Below are 22,157 nucleotides of genomic sequence, written 5' to 3' on the forward strand. Positions count from 1 at the left end.
CTTTGCGACCTCCTGTCGGGTCTTCTTGGCAAAGATACTGAAGTGGCTTGCCATTTCCTTCTCCAGCTTTTATAGATGAGAGTTAAGGTACTTGCCCAGGGTCACACAGCTAGTAAGTGTCTGAGGCTGGATTTGAACTCAGGAAGATGAGTCTTCCTGACTCTAGACCTGGTGCTCTAGATGGCGCTCTAGACCTAGCCGCCATCTTTCCATCATACCACATTGCCTGTCTTAAAGATGTTATAAGGCACTGTGTTAGGCGCTGGGGATATGAAGACAATGATGATATGATCCTTGCTCTCTTGGAGCTGACACCTGCTCACATTTGACCTTTCATTCAATGCTGAGTTAAGTCTCATCTTGTCCAGGAAGCCTTCCCTGACCACCCTGGCCCATATGGACCTCTCCTTTCTCTCTGACCTGCACAGCACTAAGCTCTTATTGTCCTGTAGTGTGTGTGTGTGTCTGTGTGTGTGTGTCTCTGTGTGTGTCTGTGTGTGTGTGTCTGTGTGTGTGTCTGTGTCTGTGTGTGTGTGTCTGTGTGTGTCTGTGTGTGTCTCTGTGTGTCTGTGTGTGTGTGTGTGTCTGTGTCTGTGTGTGTGTGTGTCTGTGTGTGTGTGTGTGTGTGTGTGTCTGTGTGTATGTGTACGTGATCTTCCACCAAGGACCCTAGTCCCTAGACGACTTACCCTTTCCTTATCTCTGGTGGTGATGATGGAAAGTTACTTTTGTGGTGGTTCAATGGCCCAGACATTTTCTGCCTGGGCAGGTGCCCTGGGGAAGTTCCCTCACAGAACCTGCCTAATTGGCTTTGACTTAGAGAGGTGAGCAGCTACCGTCTCAGCCCCTTTTAACAAGCACTTCGGTGTGGTTAAAATGCTGAATTCGGAACCAGAGAATCTGGGTTCAAATCCCGGCTCTTTCTCTTACTTCCTGTCACAGCCTCTTGTTGACTCTGTTTCTCCTTCTGTAAAAAGAGGGGGTTGAAGCAGACGGCCTCTATGTCTGTAATCACACGATCGCCCCGTGGCCTTCTTTCCTCGGAGAGGACGTACTGCTGTTACGGCCTAGCTCCCACTCATCCTAGCCTTCCCATCCCCCACCCTGTAAAACAGGAAAAGTAACCTCTTCTCCCGAGTCTCTAGTGGAGGATGGTGTAGGAGGAAGAAAAGGGGTGAAAAAGAAAGGGTTTTTGACAAAGGAAAGAAACTGGGTCCATGGCTGTGGAGCGCTGAGGGAATGTGCCAGCTCCTTCCCCGAGTGTGACTTTTATAAATAAGCTCCCCATCTCCTTCCGAATCTGGCAAAGGAAAAGGGGGTGGCGGAAGAGAGGGAGAAGGAGATGGGTGAACTGCACACCCATCCTTTCCATAGCTAGTGCACACAGCACTTCTGTCCTCAGACGAATCTGTCTGTAATAGAAGGAACTGAGTCTTCCCATTCTTTTTATCCAGATCAAGTACCCCCTTTCCAGAATATGCCTCTCTCCGGCTCTGAGCTATTTTCTAGATTTAGAACGGGAAGCGACCCGAGCTTACCACAGGATCATAAATTGGAGCTGGGAGAGACCTTGGAGAGCATCATGGGATCAGAGATTTGCAACCATAATCAAACCAATACTTCTATCTCTACTGTTTTGTGTCGATCTATTCCCACATGGCTCCGCTCATCATCCCTGTAACTCTGCAAACTAAAAAATTCCTAGCCACCAGTCCCCTATGTGTATCGTTTCCCCTTATTAGAGTGTAAGGTCCTTGAAGGCAGGAATTGTTTTCACTTTCATATTTGTGTCTCTAGGGCTTAGCGTGTGCTTGGAACATAAATGCTTAATATATGCTCATTCATTTATTCATTCATAGATTTGGTAGCAATGAGCAATCTATTGCTCATTCACAGCTAGAAAGAACCTTACGGGTCATTTAATCCAATCCCCTCATTTTACAGAGGAGGAAACTGAGGTCAAAACTAAGTGGCTTGTCCAAGACCATATGGATGGGAAGAAGCAGCACAGCTTATGTCAGAGGAGAAACTTGAACCTGGGTCCTCCTGGCTTCAGGGCTGGCTCACCATCCCTTAGTGGTGTCAAATTCAAATTGGAACAGATCTTCCCCCTGCCCTGTACTGACTTAGAAAACTACAAATGAACATTATCTACCTTTTATTGTATTTTTATTTATTTTGTTAAACATTTCCCAATGGCATTTTACTCTGGCTCTGGCTGCATTGAGTTTGCAGTGAGTTTGACACCATGCTGTCTCTCCTTTTCTTTTCTTTGATAAAACAGGGAGAATATTAACGACATTACCTTCTTCATGGCATTATTTTCAGGATGGTAGCTCTGGAAAACGGAATGGGCTAAATGAGCCAGGGAATTTAGTGCTGTATTCCTCACAATGCTGAGCACTGGGCTGGGCACCCAGGGCACGACCAATAACTACTTATTGCTTGATTGACTGGTGGGTGGCTGCTGGAGCCTGGCTTGACTTGGTGCTTCGGGAGACACACCACAGGTGGGAGAGGAGAGCGATGGCTCTGCCCTTTGGTCCCTCACAATGACTGAGTACGTGGCCTCTCTATAGTGTTTTCTTTCCCAAAGAGCTTCTACCACTATTTCCAGTAATTCCTTAATTTATTCATCCATTCATTCAACATTTATTAGAGTACATTGTGCACAGGCTCTTATGTAACTTGACGGAGGGAGGTATGGCAGGGATTTTTCTCCCTGTGGTATGATAGTATGGTTTCGTTCATTTATTCCAACTCTTGACAGAACCACGGAGTTGGAAGAGCTCTCAGAGGAAGTCTAGTGCAACCCAGATCTGAATAAAAAGAGCTTCTCTTGAATTCCCCCCAAGAGGTCAGCCATCCTTTGACTCAAAGGCTCCCAGTGAGGGGGAACCTCTCCAGAGCTGCTCATTTCATTTTGTATCGCTCTAATTCTTAGAGAGTTCTTTCTATTAAGCCTAAATCCACTGCCCCCATGTCTACCCCTTGGGACCTAATAGAACCAAATCTTTCTTCCCTATCACAGCCCTTCAAATACTTGAAGACAGCTCTCACATCCTTCCCCTTCTCCCGCAGGACTACTCTTCTCCAGGCTAAACATTCTCACTTCCTAAAGCTGATTTCCAGGTCATTCACCATCCTGTTTGCTCTCATTTATATGTGCTTCAGCTTAGCTACCTAGAACTGAACATGGTAATCCAGATGTGATCTGACCAGGACAGAATATAGTGAGAGCATCACTTCTTTAGTCCCCTGAATACTATACTTCTTTTAATGCCTCCTGTGACTAACCATATCAGGTGTTTTATTTTTTGGCTGACATATCACTACTGACTTATATTGGACTTGAAGCCTGCTAAAGCCCTGATATTTTTCCAATAAACTACTGCCTAGCCATGTCTCTTCCTCCGCTTGTGGTTTTGACATTGATTTTTTGAACCTGAGTATGAGACTTTACATTGATCCCTATGAAATTTCATCTTATTAGGTTCATCCCAATATAGAGATCTTTTTGGCTCATGCCACTGTGGCCAGGGCATTAACTAGCTGTCTCATCTAACTTAGGGTGATCTGCAAATTTGGTAAATATACTATCTATTCCTTTATTAGTCATTGATGAAAATGTTAACTAGAGGGTGGGGCCAAGCACAGATCCCAGTGTCAGTCCAAGTTGGTATGGAATGATCATCCTTTGAGTCCAGTTACTGAACCATTTCTGAATCCATCTAAATGTATCACCACTGGCTAGCTCCGAGATTTCCACCTTCATCTACATGAATAGGATGAAAGATTCCATCACCTGCTTTGTTTCCATTTGGGTAAACTATATCTGAGGCATCTAGGTAGCACAGTGGATAGAGTATGAGGCTTGAGGTCAGGAATAGCTGAGTTCAAATCCTATGCCACACAAATACTAGCTGTGTGACCCTAGGCAAGGCACTTAATGACTCTTAGTCTCAGTTTTACCATCTGTAAAATGAAGACAACAACAACCCCCAGGGTTATTGTGAGGATCAAATGAGATAACATATGCAGCACTTTGCAAACCTTAAAATGCTATATAAATAGGTGCGGCTAGTTGGCATAGTGGATAGAGCACTGGCCTGCAGTCAGAAGGACCTGAGTTCAAATCTGGTCTCAGACACTGATTAGCTATATGACCCTGGGCAAGTCACTTAATCTCGATTGCTTCCCCCTCCCCCAATGCTATGTAAAGGCTAGTTATAATTATATAATAGACCTACCAATCTATTTATCATGTTAAAAAAAGAAATTAGGTTCATCTGGTTTGACCTGTTCTTAATTAAACTCAGCAATTTTTGTGATTGCCATTCTTTTTTAAATGTTTACTAAACACCCCTTTACTAATAGGCTTTGAAATTTTATAAGGAATCAGGCCAAGCTCACTGAACTATAGTTTATAAACTCCATTCTCTTCCCTTTCTTGGAAATCTGGACATTGGCTTTGCTTGAGTCCAGGGGTCCTGCTCCTGTTTACATAAGCATTCAATGATCACTCATGGGGGTTTAGCAATCCTTTCAAGGTGCTCCCTGGGGACAGTGACCTGAATTCATCATGGACAGCTCCTTATTTATCTTGGCTTCATCTCCCTATTAATCATTTTTGTTTTCTTCTTTCTAGTTCAAAGGTCATTCTGCTTGGCAGAGAAAATGGATGCAATGTGAGAGTTAGCTTTTCTGCCTTCTTTCCTTTGTTGGTTATCATCACCCCATCCACACTGTCCTAGATTTTCTCTGATCCTCCCCCACTCCTAACCTCCTGCTGCCTCTGAGTTCTACCCTCCAGGGATAAGCAGAAGATGTTTAATCTCTCTAGTATATGACAATCCTTCTAATACTTGAAGACAGCTATCATGACCTACCCTCCCCTTCATTGTGTGCCCAGCATTTTGTGGGATGGACAAAAGAAATATAAGAAAACAGATTCCTACCCTCCAGGAGGTCACAGTCTTAGCAGGAAGATAAGATATACATGCAAACCATTAATTTGCCCCATAAGGCAATCTATGTTAAGTGTTAAATATGAGGATCAGACAGTAGTTGCTGAGTAGGTTAGCACAGGAAGAGATCATTGGCCATTGGAAGTGGTCAACAAAGGCTTCATGGTGGTGGTGGAACTTGAAGGGTGAGTGGGTGCATTAAAAGGGATCTAGGTCTTTCCATAGTGAGACTGAATGAAAAGAGAAGCCAGGAATTCTGGGAGTAAGAAGAACTGGGTTCCAATGTTATGGTGGTTGCTAGAGTACAAGGACAGATAAGGGTGGATTGACAGAAGTCAGCTTGCTGGGGGCTGAGTGCTTGAGAAAGGATTTTGGACTTTATTCTTTACACAAAAGAAAAAGGATAATAAGTTTAGAGATGGAGGGACCTCAGAAACCATCTAGGCCAACACCTTTGCCCTCCCCCATTTTACAGATGAGGAAACTGAGGCCCAGATAGGTTAATTATCTTGTCCAAAACTTACATTCTACAAATCACAGGTAACAGATTATAACTGGAAGAGACATTAAAGGTCATCTGGTCTAACCCTTCCCCCTCTAATTTTACAGGTGAGGAAATCAAGGCCCAGACAGATTAATTATCTTGTTCAAGGTTGTTACATTTTACAGACAGATCATAGATTATGGCTTTAGAGCTGGAAGGGACCTTAGAGATGATTTTGTTCTAACTCCTTGTTTTACAGATGAGGAAACTGAGGCCCAGACAGGTTAATTATCTTGCCCCAAACTTACATTTTACAAATCATAAGTAACAGATTATACATCTAGAACTGGAAGAGACCTTAAAGGTCATCTGGTTTAACCCTTCCCTCTCTAATTTTACAGATCAGGAAACCGAGGCTCATAGAGAGTAAATGTTGTCTGAGTTCTCACAAGTTGTACGTTTCAGAGCTGGGATCCAATCCCAGATCCTCTGACTCTACATGCAGCCCTGCCTCCCCTAGATCTAGAGCTGGAAGGAACTTCAGAGGCCCTTGAATCCACAACTCCATTTTACAGATTAGAAAAATGTGCTCCAGAAAGGCTAAGAGTTTTGTCCAAGGTTACAGAGGCAATATTTGAATCCAGGTTACCTGCCTCCAAGGCCACTCTCTTCCCACTGTATGAGGCTTCGCCTCTTTAGACAACAGACAGAAAGATGACTTCCCTGAGGGCATTCGGAAAATCAGTGACTGAACCAGCTCAGAACCTTAACTTCTTGGCTACTAACTCAGATGCTCTTTCTCCCAGAATAAGCTCCCAGTGTCTCATATGCTTCAGACCCCCCCAATTCCTGGCTCTTGGCTTCCCAGGCTGAGGGTGACAAAACCTGGCCTAAACCAGTGCACCTGAGGATGCTGGAAGAAGGCAGAGGGTGGAGAAGATTCAGTGTGGCCCAAATGAGCTAGAAAAGCAAGATTCCAGGATGGCAAGGGTGTCCCACCTACACCCAGTGCTCTGGGGGCTGGGTCACTTTGAAGCTCGTTATTCCAAATGAGGGCCCGGCCAGAGGCCACCCTTTCACTTCTGGGTCCTCCTGCTCCTCATTAGCCTGGTCAGTAACAGTAAGATGGGGAAAGGCAGGGAGAGGAGTATTGGTTGTGGTGGTGGGGGGGAAGGATCTGGGGTTGGAAGGGACCATCTAGTCCAACCCCTGCATTTACAGATGATGAAAGTGAGACCCAGAAGGATGAAGGGCCTGGCCCAAGAGCCTGCAGACAGTGGCAGAGCTGGGATTTGAACTTGGGGCCTCTGATTCCAAACTCATGCCTCTTTCCACTGTACCATATTTACTTATTTCTTTTTTGCTGAATTAACTTGATTTATTTTTTGATTAACAAGAATTTATTTTCTCTCCCATCCCTGCCCTCCTTGAAAAAAGAGGTTATCTGCATATTCTCTATGATCTCATTAAGACCAAGGATTATACACCAAGAAAATAAAAACATGGACAAGTGAGGACTTTCTACAGGAAGATGATGGTCCTGGCTCCTGATCAGCACCCCCCTTCCCCTCCAAATGTGAGCACTAAATCATTCCTCCAGCAGCAGTGATGGGCCACACTGAAACATCCATACTCTTGGCCAATCCCACCCACGGCCAATAGGGAACACAACACAAATACGCATAATCACACAAAACAAATCCCCAAATGGTCCATGTCTGAAATGTATGTCTCATTCTGCCTCTTGAATCCCACATTGCCTTCTTTAGGACCCAAGGAAATGACATAGGACCATTGAGTCAGAGGGGACCTTAGTTGTCATCATATCCCACCCCTTGTTTTCATTTTTTGTCCTTGTATACCCAGTGACTAGCACAGTGCCTGGCACATAGTAGGTGCTTAATAAATGCCAGTTGATTGTTTAATTGATTTCATAGAGGCCCAAACTTTCTATGACATAGTAGGTGTGCTTGGGAAGAGCAACCAAGGCAGGTTCTATGTTGCCTATGTTGACCTCACCGTGTAACTTTGGGCAAGTCACTTAACCTCTCTGTGCCTCAGTTTCCTCAGCCACAAATGGGGGTTCTCTCCTTTCTCTGACCTACCTATGTCACCCACAGGGTTGTATGAAATAATGGATGTGAAAGACATTAGGAGACTGGATAGTGCAGAATGCACACCCATCATCCATCCACAGAGACCAGGCTATGGAGATATAGAGGCTGGTTATTATCATATCCAGGAATTCTTTCCCTTTGCTTCTCCATTGACTCTCTCTTTCTCCTCCCCCTCACTTGCAACACACAGAAGCTGTGTATTTCACAGTCTCTTTCTGTGAAGGGTCAAGGGACTTGCCTAAAAATAAGCCCATTATACATTTACTCATCTATGAGCTAATGCTGTCTACCTCCTCTTAGGAATTACCACTGAGCAAGCAAATAGGAAACTCCTGGACAACCACAAACCCAGGCTGGGGAAGTATTTAGAGAATTAACTACTTGAGAGACCACATCTTTTTCCTCTGGAATCCCAAGCCACTTAGAATAGGCCCCTGCCACAAATAAAGAGCCCAATGCTTATACCTGGAGGGCAGCTTCTCCATCCCTTCTCAGACATGGGTGCCACCATTTAGAGGGCCCTGAGCTGGGCAAGGGGCACCAGAGGGAAGAAGAGCCAGGTTCCTTGACTTTGGAAGCTCTGGATCTGATGACTTAGTTGGTCCTTAGTTGGTCTGGGATGGAGGGAGACAAAGTCCCCATACTCAGAGCTGATGGAGAAGACAGATCACTTTATATCCTCTATGATCTTGTCAAAACCAAGGATTACTCAGCAAGAAAATAAAAACATGGACAAGTGAGGACTTCCTATGGCTCCTGATCAGACTCCCCCTCTTCCTCTCCATCAGCCAAATGGGGATCCTAAGTTGTTTCTCCAGCAGCAGTGATGGGCTGCACTGCACACTCTTGCCCAATCACACCTGTCAATGGGAAGGGCTGGTGAGATTATTTGGGGGGCAGTAGGTAAGTCTGTGGTCTATTCCCAGGGTTAGGGTGAGTCTGTGGCCTGGAGTTAATGGTCAGTCTGTGGCCTGGGGCTAGGGCTTCATCTACAGATTGGGTCCACAGGATAGATAAGAGGGTTTTTTATTCTCTCTCTCTACCATCAGGATAGGATTCTAACAGGGCCAAGTCTCATTCTGTGAGAAAGTGGTCCTAAAGCCAATGTCAAGATGAAGGATAAAGGGCCCATTTCTTCCTAAATCCTTGTCTTTCAGAGTTGAGAATACAATTTTCTAGCCATGAGCTTCCTTCTGGCCTGAACTGGAATTAAGCAGAGAGACATTGGGAGGTGGAGTGGAGGAGGAAAGACTCCCAAATCAGCACAAATAAAATCTCTTTGGACGCTGAAACATGAATGCCTCAAACTTGGTTCTTGATCTCAAGCTGGCAACCTCTGGAAGAAAGGGGATGGGGGCCATAGAGCTGGAAACCAATTATAGAGGACAAGGAGAGGTTCCCCACAGGGCCCATGCCCCAAGGGAACCTGACCTGTTAGCTTTTTCCTGGGATGGTAGGTAGGGGTTCAGCGGAGGCTGAACGCAAAACAATGCCTCCTAGGCTGGTTTCCTGGGCATGGGACTACTCTTAAGGGTGAAGACTTCCTGTCCTAATTATGTCTTCAAGGGATTGGAGATCAGGAGTAGCATACATGCATGAGGGTTCCCACACCATATTTCAGCACAGAGTTCTAACTGCCAGAGACAGATGAACAGAGAAGTTTCATTATTCTGGACTCAGTTGAAAGGGTTGGACTTAGATTTAGTGTTAGAATTCCCTCCCCTGAGGTCCAGTCCCAAATTCAGAGAAGCCCTGGTCCCATCTGGCCCCCATGTTTAGGCAGTAATTCAACACAATGTGAATAGACACGCTATGTGAATAGACATTCCTTTCCACATTTCTTTGGTATCCTCAGTACCTCTCTCTCTCTCAGAAGAAAGAGGGGTGGTTACTAATATTCAGAGGAATTAACAAAGAGGCCAAGAAGCTGGGGGGTGGGGAAAGCAAGGGGTACAATTTGCCACCCCTAGATAATAGGGAGTTGGTGGCATGGGGTGGTGACTTCTCAAATGCGGTTTAGGTGAGCACCTCACCCTACTCCCCCTGATCCAGAGCTTTGAGCATTTGGGGTTACTCTGAAGGCAGAAGCTCTGTCTTAGTCATCCATCCATTTATTTTCCTCAGTACCTGGTCCAGGGCTTGGCACACAGTAGGTATGCCATAAATATTTGCCAAATTGAATTAGGGAGTTGAAGCTAAAGACAACAGGGTTACATTCTGGAAAATTTCCCAATCTACAAAGCTTTCTCTTCCACCCTCTCCTGGTCTAGAGAGAGCAGGAAGCCTTGGTATAGGGCTAGATGCCACTATCAGGACTTGGACAAATGTACTAGGAAACCTCGGAGCCCCAGAAACACAGCTTGAAAATCAGATTGAATTTGGAAAAAAATATAAATGAGTCTGTCCAGGGATGTTGAAATAAGACTAATGTTGGCATGAGAGGCCCCATCGTGGAAACTGGGGAGGAAAGATTGGGCAGGTAGTTGTTGGCAGCAGTGTAGGCAATTTTTAGGAAATTTCCCCTCCCTCTCCCCTCCACCCCCTCAGGATGGGGCCTGCTCAAGAGAAGCCTCAAGACCCCAGGCATTACTGCAGGAGGAGAGAAGAGGTTGTGGAGACTGGTGACAATCAGGGGGTGGTAGGGCGGAGAGGCCACATATAAATGCTAATCAGAAGTAGGGGGAGGTCCCAGGAGCCCCTGCACATAGTGGTGGGAGGTGGCCAAGGGGGAAGACAGGAAGGTACGTGTCCCCCTTTACTGCATGGGGGCGAGAATCCAATTCACAGAAAGCAAGCAGAGGATGTGAGGGGGAGGGAACCAGCAGCCACAAGTGTCTCAGCCCAAGTGAAATCCAAGCCTAAGAAAACGGAATTCCGCAAGGTGTCCGCAAGGAGGGGGTCTGCACCCACCAGTTTTTTTTTCTTCTCCTTTCCTTCTAATGACAAAAGACATCGAGGCCGATGCGGGAGCCCAGGTGGCCCCCGCCTCCTCGATCCAGGGACAGTCTGTCCCTCCAGACAGCCCCATTTCCGGACCTCGCCCTGGGCTGGGCACATAAATCTTGTCCTCCTTCCCCCAGGCCCGAAGAGCTGAGTCTGGTCCTTCCTTCTCTCACTCCCGCCCCCCTGCCCCCAGACACAGAGGGCAGCACCTCGGACAGCTCCGAGAGCCTGAACTCGGCCGGGAAGTGGGGGAGGAGGAAGGCTCGAAGAGATAAGGGGGAAGACACACCTCTCTAAGGAGTCTAAGAAGACCAGGAGCCATCGAAGCCTAGGCTTTAGCCCTAGGCGTCACCCCCAGAATCCTCCCCACCCCAAATAAAAAGGGAAAAGAAAAGTTTTTCTGGGCCTCTAGGGAGGTTGAGCCGGCCACCCCCAGTCCGAGGGCAAATGGGGAGCGAGGACCAAAGTCTCGGGAAGGTCAGCTGGGGCTGGGGGTCGGCCTGGGACTCCCCCACCCTTGGGGGGAAAGGTAAGGGGGTGCGCCCGCCCTCGGAGCTCCCGCCCTGGGCGTGTCCCGGAGCGAAGCCCGGGCGGTTGGGCTTCTCTGCTCCGCCCCGTCTGGGCGCGGGGAGCGGGGCTCGGTGAGCGTACTTACCGTGCGGAGCTCCTGGGTCCGGTCCTTCATGCTCCCGGGAGTGGAGGCGGCAGCTTCGGCAGTAGGGCGGCAGCAGCGGAGGCAGCGGCGGCGGCGGCTTCAGCCGTCTGGGCTTCGTTCGCATGCGCGACGGCAGCCTTGCAGATGCGCAGCGCCTCCCCCGGCCCCGCCCCGGCCCCCGGGACCCTCTCTCGGGGACCCAGGCCCCGAGCACCCCGCCCTGGCCCCGCCCCTCCCGGGAGCAGCCCAGAGCTCGGGCCCGCCCACGCCCCCTCCTGTAGCTGCTCTGCTCCTGGGAATCCCGGCCCTGGCACTCCCTTCGCTGGGCCCCTGCCCCGGGGGCTCTAGCCTAGCTCCCACCCCCTTATTTCACCCGCCTCGATCCCGCCCCATCTCCTGTTCAGCCTACCTTGCCCAGCCTCTGTGCCCAGCCGCCTCCCATTGGGACTATCTCACCCTGCCCATCCTCACCCCGGGGGACCCCTGCTCTACTTTCCCCTCATTTTAGTTCTCCCCCTCCCATGGACCCCACCTCGTCCCTCCTCCTTTCCTACAACCTGCCCCCACCAGGCTTGATGCAATACACCCTCCTCCGTCTATAGGGCAGGGTCCTGGATTGAGATGTTGAGAGGGTTACTTTCTCATAGAATGACAGCTGGGGCTCATAGTGACCTGGAATCTACATGACCTTAAGCAAGTTACTTGGACGTCTCCCAGCCTCAGTTTCCCTACCTGTAAAACGAAATTGTGGTCTCAACGACTTTACAAGTCCTTTCTGGGGCTTACATTCTATTATTGGTCCCACCGAAGCGAGGTTTCTTTCCCCAGGCTACCCTGGTCCTGGGTTTGCAATGTGTCTAGAGGCCCCATTCCAGTGGTGAGGCCGCCCCAGGTGCTGGGGACATTTTGGAACTGCCAGGAAGTCACTGGGGGCTCTGACCACTAGTCAGTCAACATTTCTTGAAAAATGTGTTTTCGTTAAGGCACTGTGGGACAAATGCGATTTTAAAAGCACTGTCCCCAGCTCCAGTTCTTCCCCTCTTGTTTCTCAACCCCCTTAAGGGATGGAATCAAGACCATCTGTTTACAGGGCCAGCTCCTCATTCAGGTCTTACCCTCCCCAGTGGGTTGGGCTCTAGCCTTTTAGCTTTGTTCTCTGGTCCCAGTCTCGGCAGACCCAGTGACATTTATTCCCTGTCCAAGTCCCCTCCCTCGCCCTGGGCAGACAAGGTGTTGCTTTGGCTCCCTGCCGCTTCCCTCTATCCCTACATGTCCGGTCCTGGCTCTCCTCCCAGAGGCCAAGGCTGATGCCAGCCTTGGGGCTGTGCCTATTCTTGCTTGTCCTCCCTCTAAACCCTGGCATGAGGCACACAAAGATTTCTCATCATTTGTTTAAGCAGAGGTACATATTAAAAACAATTCAGCACATATCATTCTGTCTTTTCTCCATCCCACCTTCCCAGCTTCCTGCTGAGCTTTGTTAGGGCAGACAGAGAGAAGTGGGTATAAAGTACCTGTCCTCATAGAAATCTCCTGGTCAGAGGAAGACATGGCCCCTACTCAGGAGATCCTCCCATTTAGTGGGGGTAGTAGACAGACTAACAGCAAACAAACCAGACAGATTAAAATTATTTACAAAATGTGTGTGCAGTGTTGGAGGGAACAGAAGTGTAGGTTTTTCTTGCTGCCCTTGTGGACTAGAAGTGGCCTAGCTGATAGGAAATTCAGGTGGATAGGGAATTTATTGAGTGGTCATTCCCAAAGGGCAGCTGGGTTGTACAGTGGATAGAGAGCTGGGCCTGGACTCACAAAGACCTGCTGGGTTCAAATTCTTCCTCAGATACATACCAGCTGTGTGGCTATTGTTGTCCAGTCACTTCAGTTGTGTATGACTCTTTATGATGCCATCAGGGGTTTCTTGGCAAAGATGCTGGAGAGGTTTACCATTTCCTTCTCTAGCTTATTTTACAGAAGAAGAAACTGAGGCAAACAGGGTTAAGTGATTCGCCCAGGGTCACACAGCTAGTAAGTATCTGAGGCCAGATTTGAACTCATATTCCTGACTCCAGGATCAGCTTTCTATCTACTGTGCCAAATAGCTGCTCAGTGTAAGTCTGGGCAAGTCATTTAACCTCTTAGCCTCAGCTTCCTCATCTGTAAAAACCAGACATGATAAAAGCAGCTTCTTCACAGCATTGTTATAAGGATCAAGCGAGAAAACACATGTAATATGTTCTGCAAACCCTAACGTGCCTTATAAATGTGAGCTGTTGTTAATGCATTAATTAGTATTAATTAAATTAATATACTATTAATCTCACATTGGAGGAAGGTCTCTAGTGGAGTGCCTTGAGGATCTCTGCTGGATCTTCTGCTGTTCAGCATTTTCACTTGAATAAAGGCACAGATGGTATGTTAATCAGATTTAGGGATAATACCAATTGGGAGGGGTGGCTAGCAAAGTGAATGACAGCCAGGTTTCGAAAAGATCTGAAGAGACTAGACCACTGGCTGGAATTGGAGATGAAATTAATAGCGGTAAATGAAAAAAGAAACCCACTTCTATTTGGGTTCAAAAGATCAGTTTTCCAGGGTCAAGATGGAGGAGGCAAGGCTAGACAGCAGCTTGTTTGAAAAGGCCCTGAGGGTTTTAGCAGATAGCAAGCTGGATATTAGTTAACAGGGCCATAGGACAGCCATACAAACCAATATTATCTTAATTTTGGGGAAAGGATTCATTAGGAGAGGCCTAATGTCCAGGACCAGAGAGGTGAAAGTTCCCTTGTGCCCTGACTTTGGCAGGTGCTGTCTGGAGTCTTGTGGTCAGTTCCAGGTGCTAGATTTGAGGAAGCACCTTGAGAGCTGGGACTGTTCAGAGGCAGGTGACCAGCATGGCCTGGAGATCATGCCACATGAGGACTTGCTGAAGGGACTGGGCCATTTAGTTTATAAAAGAGAAGACTTAGGGGAGGCATGATAGAGGCTTCCCAGTATTCGAAGGACTGCCATGTGTAGCCCTTGTTTTGTTTGGTCCCAGAAGGCAGAATTAGGAACGATGGATAGAGATGATACAAAGGCAGATTTGGGTTTGATGTAAGGAAGAACTTCCTAAAAATTGGAACCACTTTATCCCAAAGTGGAATAGACTGCCTGGGGAAGGGTTGAGAGAGGGAGAGATTAGTGCTGGGAGGTAGAGACCAAAAACTGGAGATCTCCAAAGAAGACGGCTGTCAGTTTGTCATGTATTCTGTCGGAGGGGACTCCTCTTTAGATGTGACTTGGACTGGCTGGTCTCCGAAGTGGCCTGTTTGTGTGGCAGATACAATTAGGAAGACTTCCTGGAGGAGGTGGCCTTTGTTTCCTGAGCTTGGAGGAAGTGGAGGGACATGGCTTAGTGGAAGGCGGGTTGGGGGAAAGGTTGGGGGTGGGGGGTTTTCCCAAGAACTTCCCTTCGATGATATCAAAGCCTTCTGTGAGTGCCTGCCCTTCAGGCATGATCTTTGACTCCGATCCATCTCTGTGTTTCCCAGTCTCTATTTTGTACACTGATGTCTTTTGAGAAAGAATGAAAACCTCATCTAAAGGTTATTCAGCAGCTGAGAGAGAAGCTCCCTGTGGTGTGTTATTTGCAGCAATGTGGGGGAAGCACCTGGTAAACTGGCCACACTCACTTTCTGGGCCCTTGTAGGGGACCTGGAGCTGAGCCCAGGGATTCCGGAGCCTGGGAAAAGACAGTATTTCTGTCCCCTTAAGCACTGATCCCTATTTGCCACCCCCCCAATCCCTGGCACTCATCCCCCACCCCTTCTCCCCTCTAACCTGAAGCTGGAGCTGTTTTAAATTGTGTTCCATCAAGCCACTGAGGGCTCAGGCAAATCTGCATCCATCTTTTCACATCTGTGGAGTTAGCCCAACTACTCTGGGGTATTGTTATCCACAGTTTAGTTGTAATTGCCATAAATCCAAGGTGTCTAAAGTTGAATGTGTCATCTCTTTTCACTCCCACTGCATCAAAACAAAAGCAAAACCCAAACCCTCTGCCTTTCCCTCTCTATCTGACCAGACCCCAGACTAAACCATGCCAGAGACCATCCCATCTGGACTCACCATCGTCCACCTCAGCTTTCTACCTTCTGCTCTTGGCTTCTGGAAATGGTATGTCAATCAATCCACATGTTGTCTTGGTCACTCTCTAGGTCAAAGCTTCCTTCCCTGGCCACCAATACCTTGTGCAGGTTGTTTCCTTCCACTAGAATATAAGCTTTTTAAAGGCTGGGACTCTCATTTTTATAATTGTATTTCTATCCTTTAGCCTGGCACACAATAAGTGCTTAATAAATGCTCTTCCATTCATTCATTCGTTTGTTCACCCACTTGAGTTCCTTGTCTATCAATGGTATCATTCTCCTAGTCATGGTTTCATACCATCTCAAAGCTGGGAGGAGCCATGGATTTCAGCTTGGACTGAGCAAGAATCCTTTCTACCATATACCTGTCCAGTGGTCATCTGGACTTGGTCTGCAGACCTCTAGTGCCTCCCCAGGAAGCTGCTCTTGGAAAGCTTTCGTTACAAAGTTTTTTTTGCTCCCATCAAAGTCAAAATCTGACTTGAATGTCCACCTATTACTCATTCATTCAGCAAGCATTTAAGACTTTACTATGTCTGAAACTTCTAACTCTGGGGCCAAGCAGTGCAATTCTTGGTATTGGAAGATAGCGCTAATATCCCTTCCTCCCCCTGCAAGTCTTTTCTTCTTTAGATATCTCCATTTCTTTCAGCTGACTTCTTGTGGCATGACTTTCAGTTCCTTCATAGTCCTTGGCTTCTTCCTCTCAACAGATTCTAGCTTATCAAATCAGAGTAAAAATTGTCCACTAGGGTCTCTCTGATTGGGTTTCAGGAATCCCCCTTTCAATATACTAGTTAGTAGGTGTGTTCACCTGGGCCTGACGGTTGAATTCATTGAGGGCCACCCATTACCCTCTTACTATCTGAATCAATAATCAATTCACAAGCATTTATTAAATACCTCTTATATGCAAATACTCTGCTAGACACTGGAGATACATAGAGAGAAGGAAGCAATTCCTCCTTGTAAGGAGGTTTACATTCTCCTCATTCCTAAGTTCATCAGTTTCATTTTCTTCTTCCTTATTACCCTGCCTCCACACCCCTGCTCACACACATATTACCATTAAGACCAAGTAGATTATAAAGTCCTCGGCCACAGGAGCGATATTTTATGACACTTTATGTATCACACGGTGACTTCATATCATTGGATCATAGACTTAGAGCTGAAGGGACCTCAGAGAGCATCGAGTCTGCCTCTCTCATTTTATGGATGAAGAAAATGAGGCTGAAGGAAGTGAGGTGGATTGCCCAAGATAACGTGGATAGCAAGTGTCAGAAGTCAGCCTTGAACCCAGGTTTTCTGACTCCAGAGTCAGTTTTCCTTCCACTGTACCATGCTGAATATAATAGATATCCAACACGTATTTGTTGATTGCTGAACTGACTTTATCCTTTAGCCAACAGGGAGCCATTGTCAGTTCTTGAGCAATAAAGTGACCTGATAAAAGCAACATTTTAGGAAGATTTACTTGACCCTGGTGCTCCAGACAGATTGACAAGGGGAGGCATTAGAGGCAGTCAGGACCCTGCTGCAGTAATGCTAGTGACCAATTCCCATTTACTTACATTATTCTCTCTATCTCTATTTCTCTCCCTCCCTCTTTCTTTCCTTTGCTCCTTCCCTCTTTCTCTCTCTGTTTCTGTCTCTCTTTCCAGGATATTCTAGATATCTGAAGCTTTAATAGCTTAAGACTTCACCAAGACTTTTGGAACACCCTGTACATACCTCTATCTTGTACATACACAGTTGTTTGCATGTTGTCACTTCCATTGGAATGTGAGCTCTTTGAGGACAAAGACCTTTTTTTCTCTTATATTGCCAGAGCTTAGCATAGTACCTGGTACACAGTAAACGTCTAATAAATGATTGTTGCCTGCCTGACTGAATGAGGTAATGAGGGCTTGGGTTCCATTGACTGAGGTGGAAATGGAAAGAGGACAGATGTGAGAGATATTTCCAAGAAAGACTCTACCAGACTTCAGGATTGATTATCTATGGAAGGCAAGAAAGAGAGAGCCAAAGATGACTCCTAGAGTTCGAGCCTGGCTAACTGGTCAATAACGTGATAGGGCAGTCAAAAAAGCTGGTACTCTACTAGCCAGCATTGAGAAGTCTAGTTTCCAAGAAGAGAGGAGGTAAAATCTCTGCTGTGCTCTGCTTTGGCCCGAGCAGTTGGAGTATTGTGCTCAGTTCCAGACCACCCCCTGCCCCCCAATTTTGAACATATTAGATATTGACAAGTTGAGCATCCAGAAATGGGCAACTGTGGTGTTAGAAGGATGGGAGAAACTTTAAGGGAGGATAGATCAAATAGTCTTGCTTGGAGGAGAAAAGATTTACAGGATACCTGATGGCTGTCTCCAAGGATTTAAGCAATTCTCTGGTGGGCAGGGCCAGGAACAATGGGAAAAGTAGTTTTAAAAAAGAGCATATTTAGGCTCATGGCCACATGGAACTTCTTAACAAACAGAACTGTCCAAAATTGGAAATAGTTTTCTGGAGAGGTGGTTGAGAGAGAACATCTTGGAAGTCTTTGAGCAGAGGCTGGACCATAGCTTGTAGGGTATGTTACAGTGGGGATTCTTTTCAGGTGTGAGTTGGTCTTGATGGCTGATGATACGTCATCTAGCTATGATATGTAATTCTGGGTTCCCTCTCACTGGAGGTGTTTAAGTAGATACTGGGTGGTCACTTGGTGGGGATCCTATAGAGAAGATTTTTGTTCAGGTGTGGCTTGGACTAGATATCCTCTGGGGTTCCTAACAGCTCTGGTATGCTATGGAAACACATGTTAATGATAAGCTGACAGAAAAAGTTGGCAGTATGACTGTCCTGCGTTACCTAGTGGATAGATCACGGGGCCGAGGAATCTGGGACTTGAGATTCTAGTCCAATCTCCGCTCCTGACTTGGTATGTGGCCATGGACAAACAACCTTCTTGCACTTCAGTATCTTCTTCTATAAAATGGATGGAGCTGGAATAAGGGTACCCTAACATCCCTTCCAACTCTAAGGTTGCAGTATAATTCATTCTGTTCTATTCAGGCATAAAGGGGGACAAGGTCACATCATTTGGGGGAGTTGAGGAAGGCAGGAAACAATATCTTCTTCTTTTGATTGGTATTCCTAATCCTCTGTAATCTTGCTCCAATTATACCTCCCACTACTGCTTTATACTAACCCCCTACTCCAGTGGGAAGACTTCAGTCACTGTCCATTGAATCACAATCCACTTCTCCCTGAAATGGCCCATCCTCACCCTTCACCTATGCCAATTATACTCTTCTTCTGAGGCTCAGCTGGACTCTCACCTCTTCCAGATACCCATAAGAAGGCATTTTGCTTCCCTAAACCAATCTATTCTCTAAATTTTTTCTCAGTCTTACTCCCTGGGGTCAACTTCATCCAGTTCTTGCTTGAGGGTTGCTCTCACCTTTGAGTCAGTGTGGCATGTTTAAAGAGTATTGGATTAGAATTAGAGGACCTGGTTTCAAAGCCCAACTTTGGAACTTACTATGTGTGTGACGTTGGACACTTCACCTACACAGGATCCACTTTCTTCTGCTGTAAATGAAGGGAACTCTGAGATTCCTTGCCAGTCTAAATCGGTGATCCTATGATTTACCCATTAGGTAGTTTTGTGGAATGACAGAAGTGTCTCTTTCAAGCTCTGTCTCCTGAGGGGGTAAAGATGTGGGTCTGGGTTCAGCTAGATGATGTCCAGCCTTTCCTTCTAAAATTGCCTTCTATTTACTTAGCATGTTGTCTTGTAGATATCTGTTTGTACATATCATCTCCCCTGGTGAATGGAAGTTCCTTGGGAGCAGGAGCTGCTTTTACTTTTTCTGAATCTCTAGTGCTTAGCACAGAGCTTACTTAATAATTATTTATTTACCAATAACTAAAAGGACTTATTAAGTGCCTACTACTTTTAAGTGCTAGGGATACAGATTAAAAGAATGAAGCAACCCCAACAGTAAGGACTTGCATAAATATTAACAGAATCAATACAATGCATACAAAGTTGTTACATCCCAGGTAGTTTGGGAGGGAGGGTACTAGCAGTTGGGCAGATCAACAAAGATTTCATATACAACACGGTGCTTGAAATTGAAGAAGAAGACTGGAGGAGGTGGAGATAAGGAGGGAAAGCTGTCCAGGCATTGTTAGTCGACCAATTGAATAACTAGAAGCCAGAAGACCTGGGGTTTAATTTCGGATCTGTCAGTCACTGGCAGATTAGGTGACCCTGGGTCAGTCAGTTTGCCCCTCCGGGCTTCAGCTTCCTCTTCTGTAAGATGAGGATGCTGAATTAGAGTGGTCTCTGTGGTGTCTTCCAGCCCTATGCCGGATAGGCAGCCTAGCCCCAGGGGGAGGTTCTCTGGAGCAGAGAGAACCTCATCGCGGTTTGTTTTGCTGGCTAAAATCTGATCAGCAGGTTTCAGGGATGGAATTAGCTCTCATATCAACCCCCTCCTCTGGAGGCTTCGCAGCAGCTGGTTCCAGAAGGAAAAGGCAGATCTAGGCAGAGAATCAATCATACTGAGGCCACTCTCCCTCTCAAGCCCCACTCCCCTTTCTCCCGAGTCTCATTCATCTTCGCTTCCTCTAATTGGAAGTAGGAGGCGGGAGCTGGAGGAGGGATGAGCTGAGACAGCTTCTTGGGGGTCATGGAGCTGGGTAATGCAGTGCTCCTGCCTCTCTCTTAGGAGGCAGTAGCACAAATAGCAAACAGCCAGTTGATTAAGCCTTAGACTCCTGCTTTTTCAACTGTATCCCTTGGGGCTAGGTCAGGGCAGAGTGAAGGATAATGGGGCTAGAAAGCACCAGACTGTAAACAGGGGCTCTTAATCTGGACAGATGTCGGGGCGGGGGTAGGGGTGGTTCTATGATCTTGGATGAGAAAAAAAGTACATCTTTAGTTTTTAAAGTCTGACTGAAATCTAGCTTTTCCTTTCATTATTTAAAAACGTTCTTCTGAGAATGGGGGCATAGGCTTCACCAGGCTGCTAAAGGAGTCCAAGGCACAAACAAAGACGATGAATTCTTGCTCTTGGGGGCCATGGCAGCTTCCACAAGGGACCCAGTCCCCAGCATAATTTATCTTCCCCCTCCCCCCTCCATCCCCACCTTCTCAAGGGCTACTTTCTCACTCCACCCTGGGAAAGGATACATCAATTCCTTAGAAATAATCCCCTGGAAAACTTGCAAGGAAAGGTTGGATTGGCTGTTAGCATGACTTTGTCCTGAGGCCTAGCCATGACCTCGTCATTTTCTTGCTCCAGGGTTTTTCTCTTGTCTCTTAGAAAAGGTACAAACTCTCAAAGTGGTGATTAGGAAACCCCCATGTTCTGGCTCCAAACTTCCTTTCCCCCTTATTTCTCAGGATCCCCCAAAGTATTTTGCAAACCTTGAAGCACTATAAAGCTTTACTAGCTTAAGACCGCACTAAGACATTTGGGCCAACTTGCATAAGTGTAAGCTATTATTGGACAGTTAGGTTACATTATAGTGCATAGAGCGCTGGGCTTGAAGTCAGGAAGACTCATTTTCCTGAGTTCAAATCTGGCGTCAGTCTAGCTGTGTGACCCTGGGCAAGTCACTTAGCCCTATTTGCCTAGTTTCCTCATCTGTAAAATGAGAAGGAAATGGCAGACCACTCCAGTGTCTTTGCCAAGAAAACCTCAAATGGAGTCATGAAGAATTGGACGTGACTGAACAACAATGAAGTATTATGCATACCATGTTTCAGCAAGTCAGAACTACTGACTTGGACACTGTATCTCCCACTTCAGTGGATTTGTATGAACTGTCCCCTTTTCCTGAAATACATCCCTTCCTCATCTCCTTTCAGAATCCTTAATGAAGCCTTCCAGGCTTAATTCAGATGTTGCCTGCACCTTGCATGGCATACATAAATGTACAGAATGCTGGACTCAGGATGAGCCGGATTCAAATGCTGCCTACGAGCCTTACTAACTGTGTGATCCTGGGTAAGTCACAGAAGTTACTTCTGTGAGCCTAAATGTTTTCCTATCTGTGAAGCTGGACTGGCTAGATGATCTCTAAGATCCCTTTCGGCTTGATGTGTGATACTCTGAACCATTCAGCTGGTGGTGATTGGATGAGTGGGTGAGTGTGTGTGTGTGTGTGTGTGTGTGTGTGTGTGAGAGAGAGAGAGAGAGAGAGAGAGAGAGAGAGAGAGAAAGAGAGAGATTCTGGTACCATAATCCTGCTTCCTCACAGCTTTTAAAAGGGAACTGAATACTCTTGGAGGGTGGGGTCCCAGGATGGTCCCAGCTAAAGCCTCCTCCCACCTCAACTGAGAGCTAGAGCAAGCAATAGGGGAGGTAAGAGGAGAGAGGCAGATGAAAAACCAACGGAGGGAGAGACCATTCAAGGGCAAGAGACCAGGAGAGGAATATATCAGACCAGAGGAGAGTGATTTCCTGCCCAAGATCTCTGGAGCACATTAAGGGTGGAGGAAGGTAGTGGATAGGCCCCTAGCCGATGTATCAGGGAAGTGTAGTTGGGGCTTTATTGCCTAGAGGTGAAGGGAGTATGGGGAGAAAAAAAACATCCAGAATGCTGGACACGCCTTTCCCTTCTCTCTTCACTCAGGGTCAGCCCAATGCCTAAAGACCATTCTTAGGTAATCTCCCCTCCCCCAAGGAAGACATATTACAGCTGGTCATTGACTGGCTCATCCCCTGGAGCCTGGGGAGGACACTCTGTCCTAGCCAAGAGACCTTCCTAGAGAGTCTTAAAAGCCTGTGACTCTTCATTTCCACAGAAATCTTGGAGCCCTCTCCCCTCTTACCCCTGCCCCTAATGATTGGAGTTATTCTCCACAAA

At 46.7% G+C, this 22,157-nt stretch overlaps 1 protein-coding gene across 1 annotated transcript in view; it reads right to left on the minus strand.

The window, feature by feature from the left end:
* STX1A (syntaxin 1A) overlaps window positions 1–11,346 on the minus strand; it is a 39,016-nt gene extending 27,670 nt beyond the window's left edge. Inside the window, exon 1 of the mRNA XM_036768864.1 lies at window positions 11,167–11,346. Within this exon, the coding sequence (XP_036624759.1) occupies window positions 11,167–11,196 (30 nt within the window). The 5' untranslated portion in view covers window positions 11,197–11,346. The remainder of the gene's footprint in view (window positions 1–11,166) is intronic.
* Window positions 11,347–22,157: the final 10,811 nt, after the last annotated feature.

The sequence above is a fragment of the Trichosurus vulpecula genome, chromosome 7, assembly GCF_011100635.1.
Source record: "Trichosurus vulpecula isolate mTriVul1 chromosome 7, mTriVul1.pri, whole genome shotgun sequence".
NCBI lineage: Eukaryota > Metazoa > Chordata > Mammalia > Diprotodontia > Phalangeridae > Trichosurus > Trichosurus vulpecula.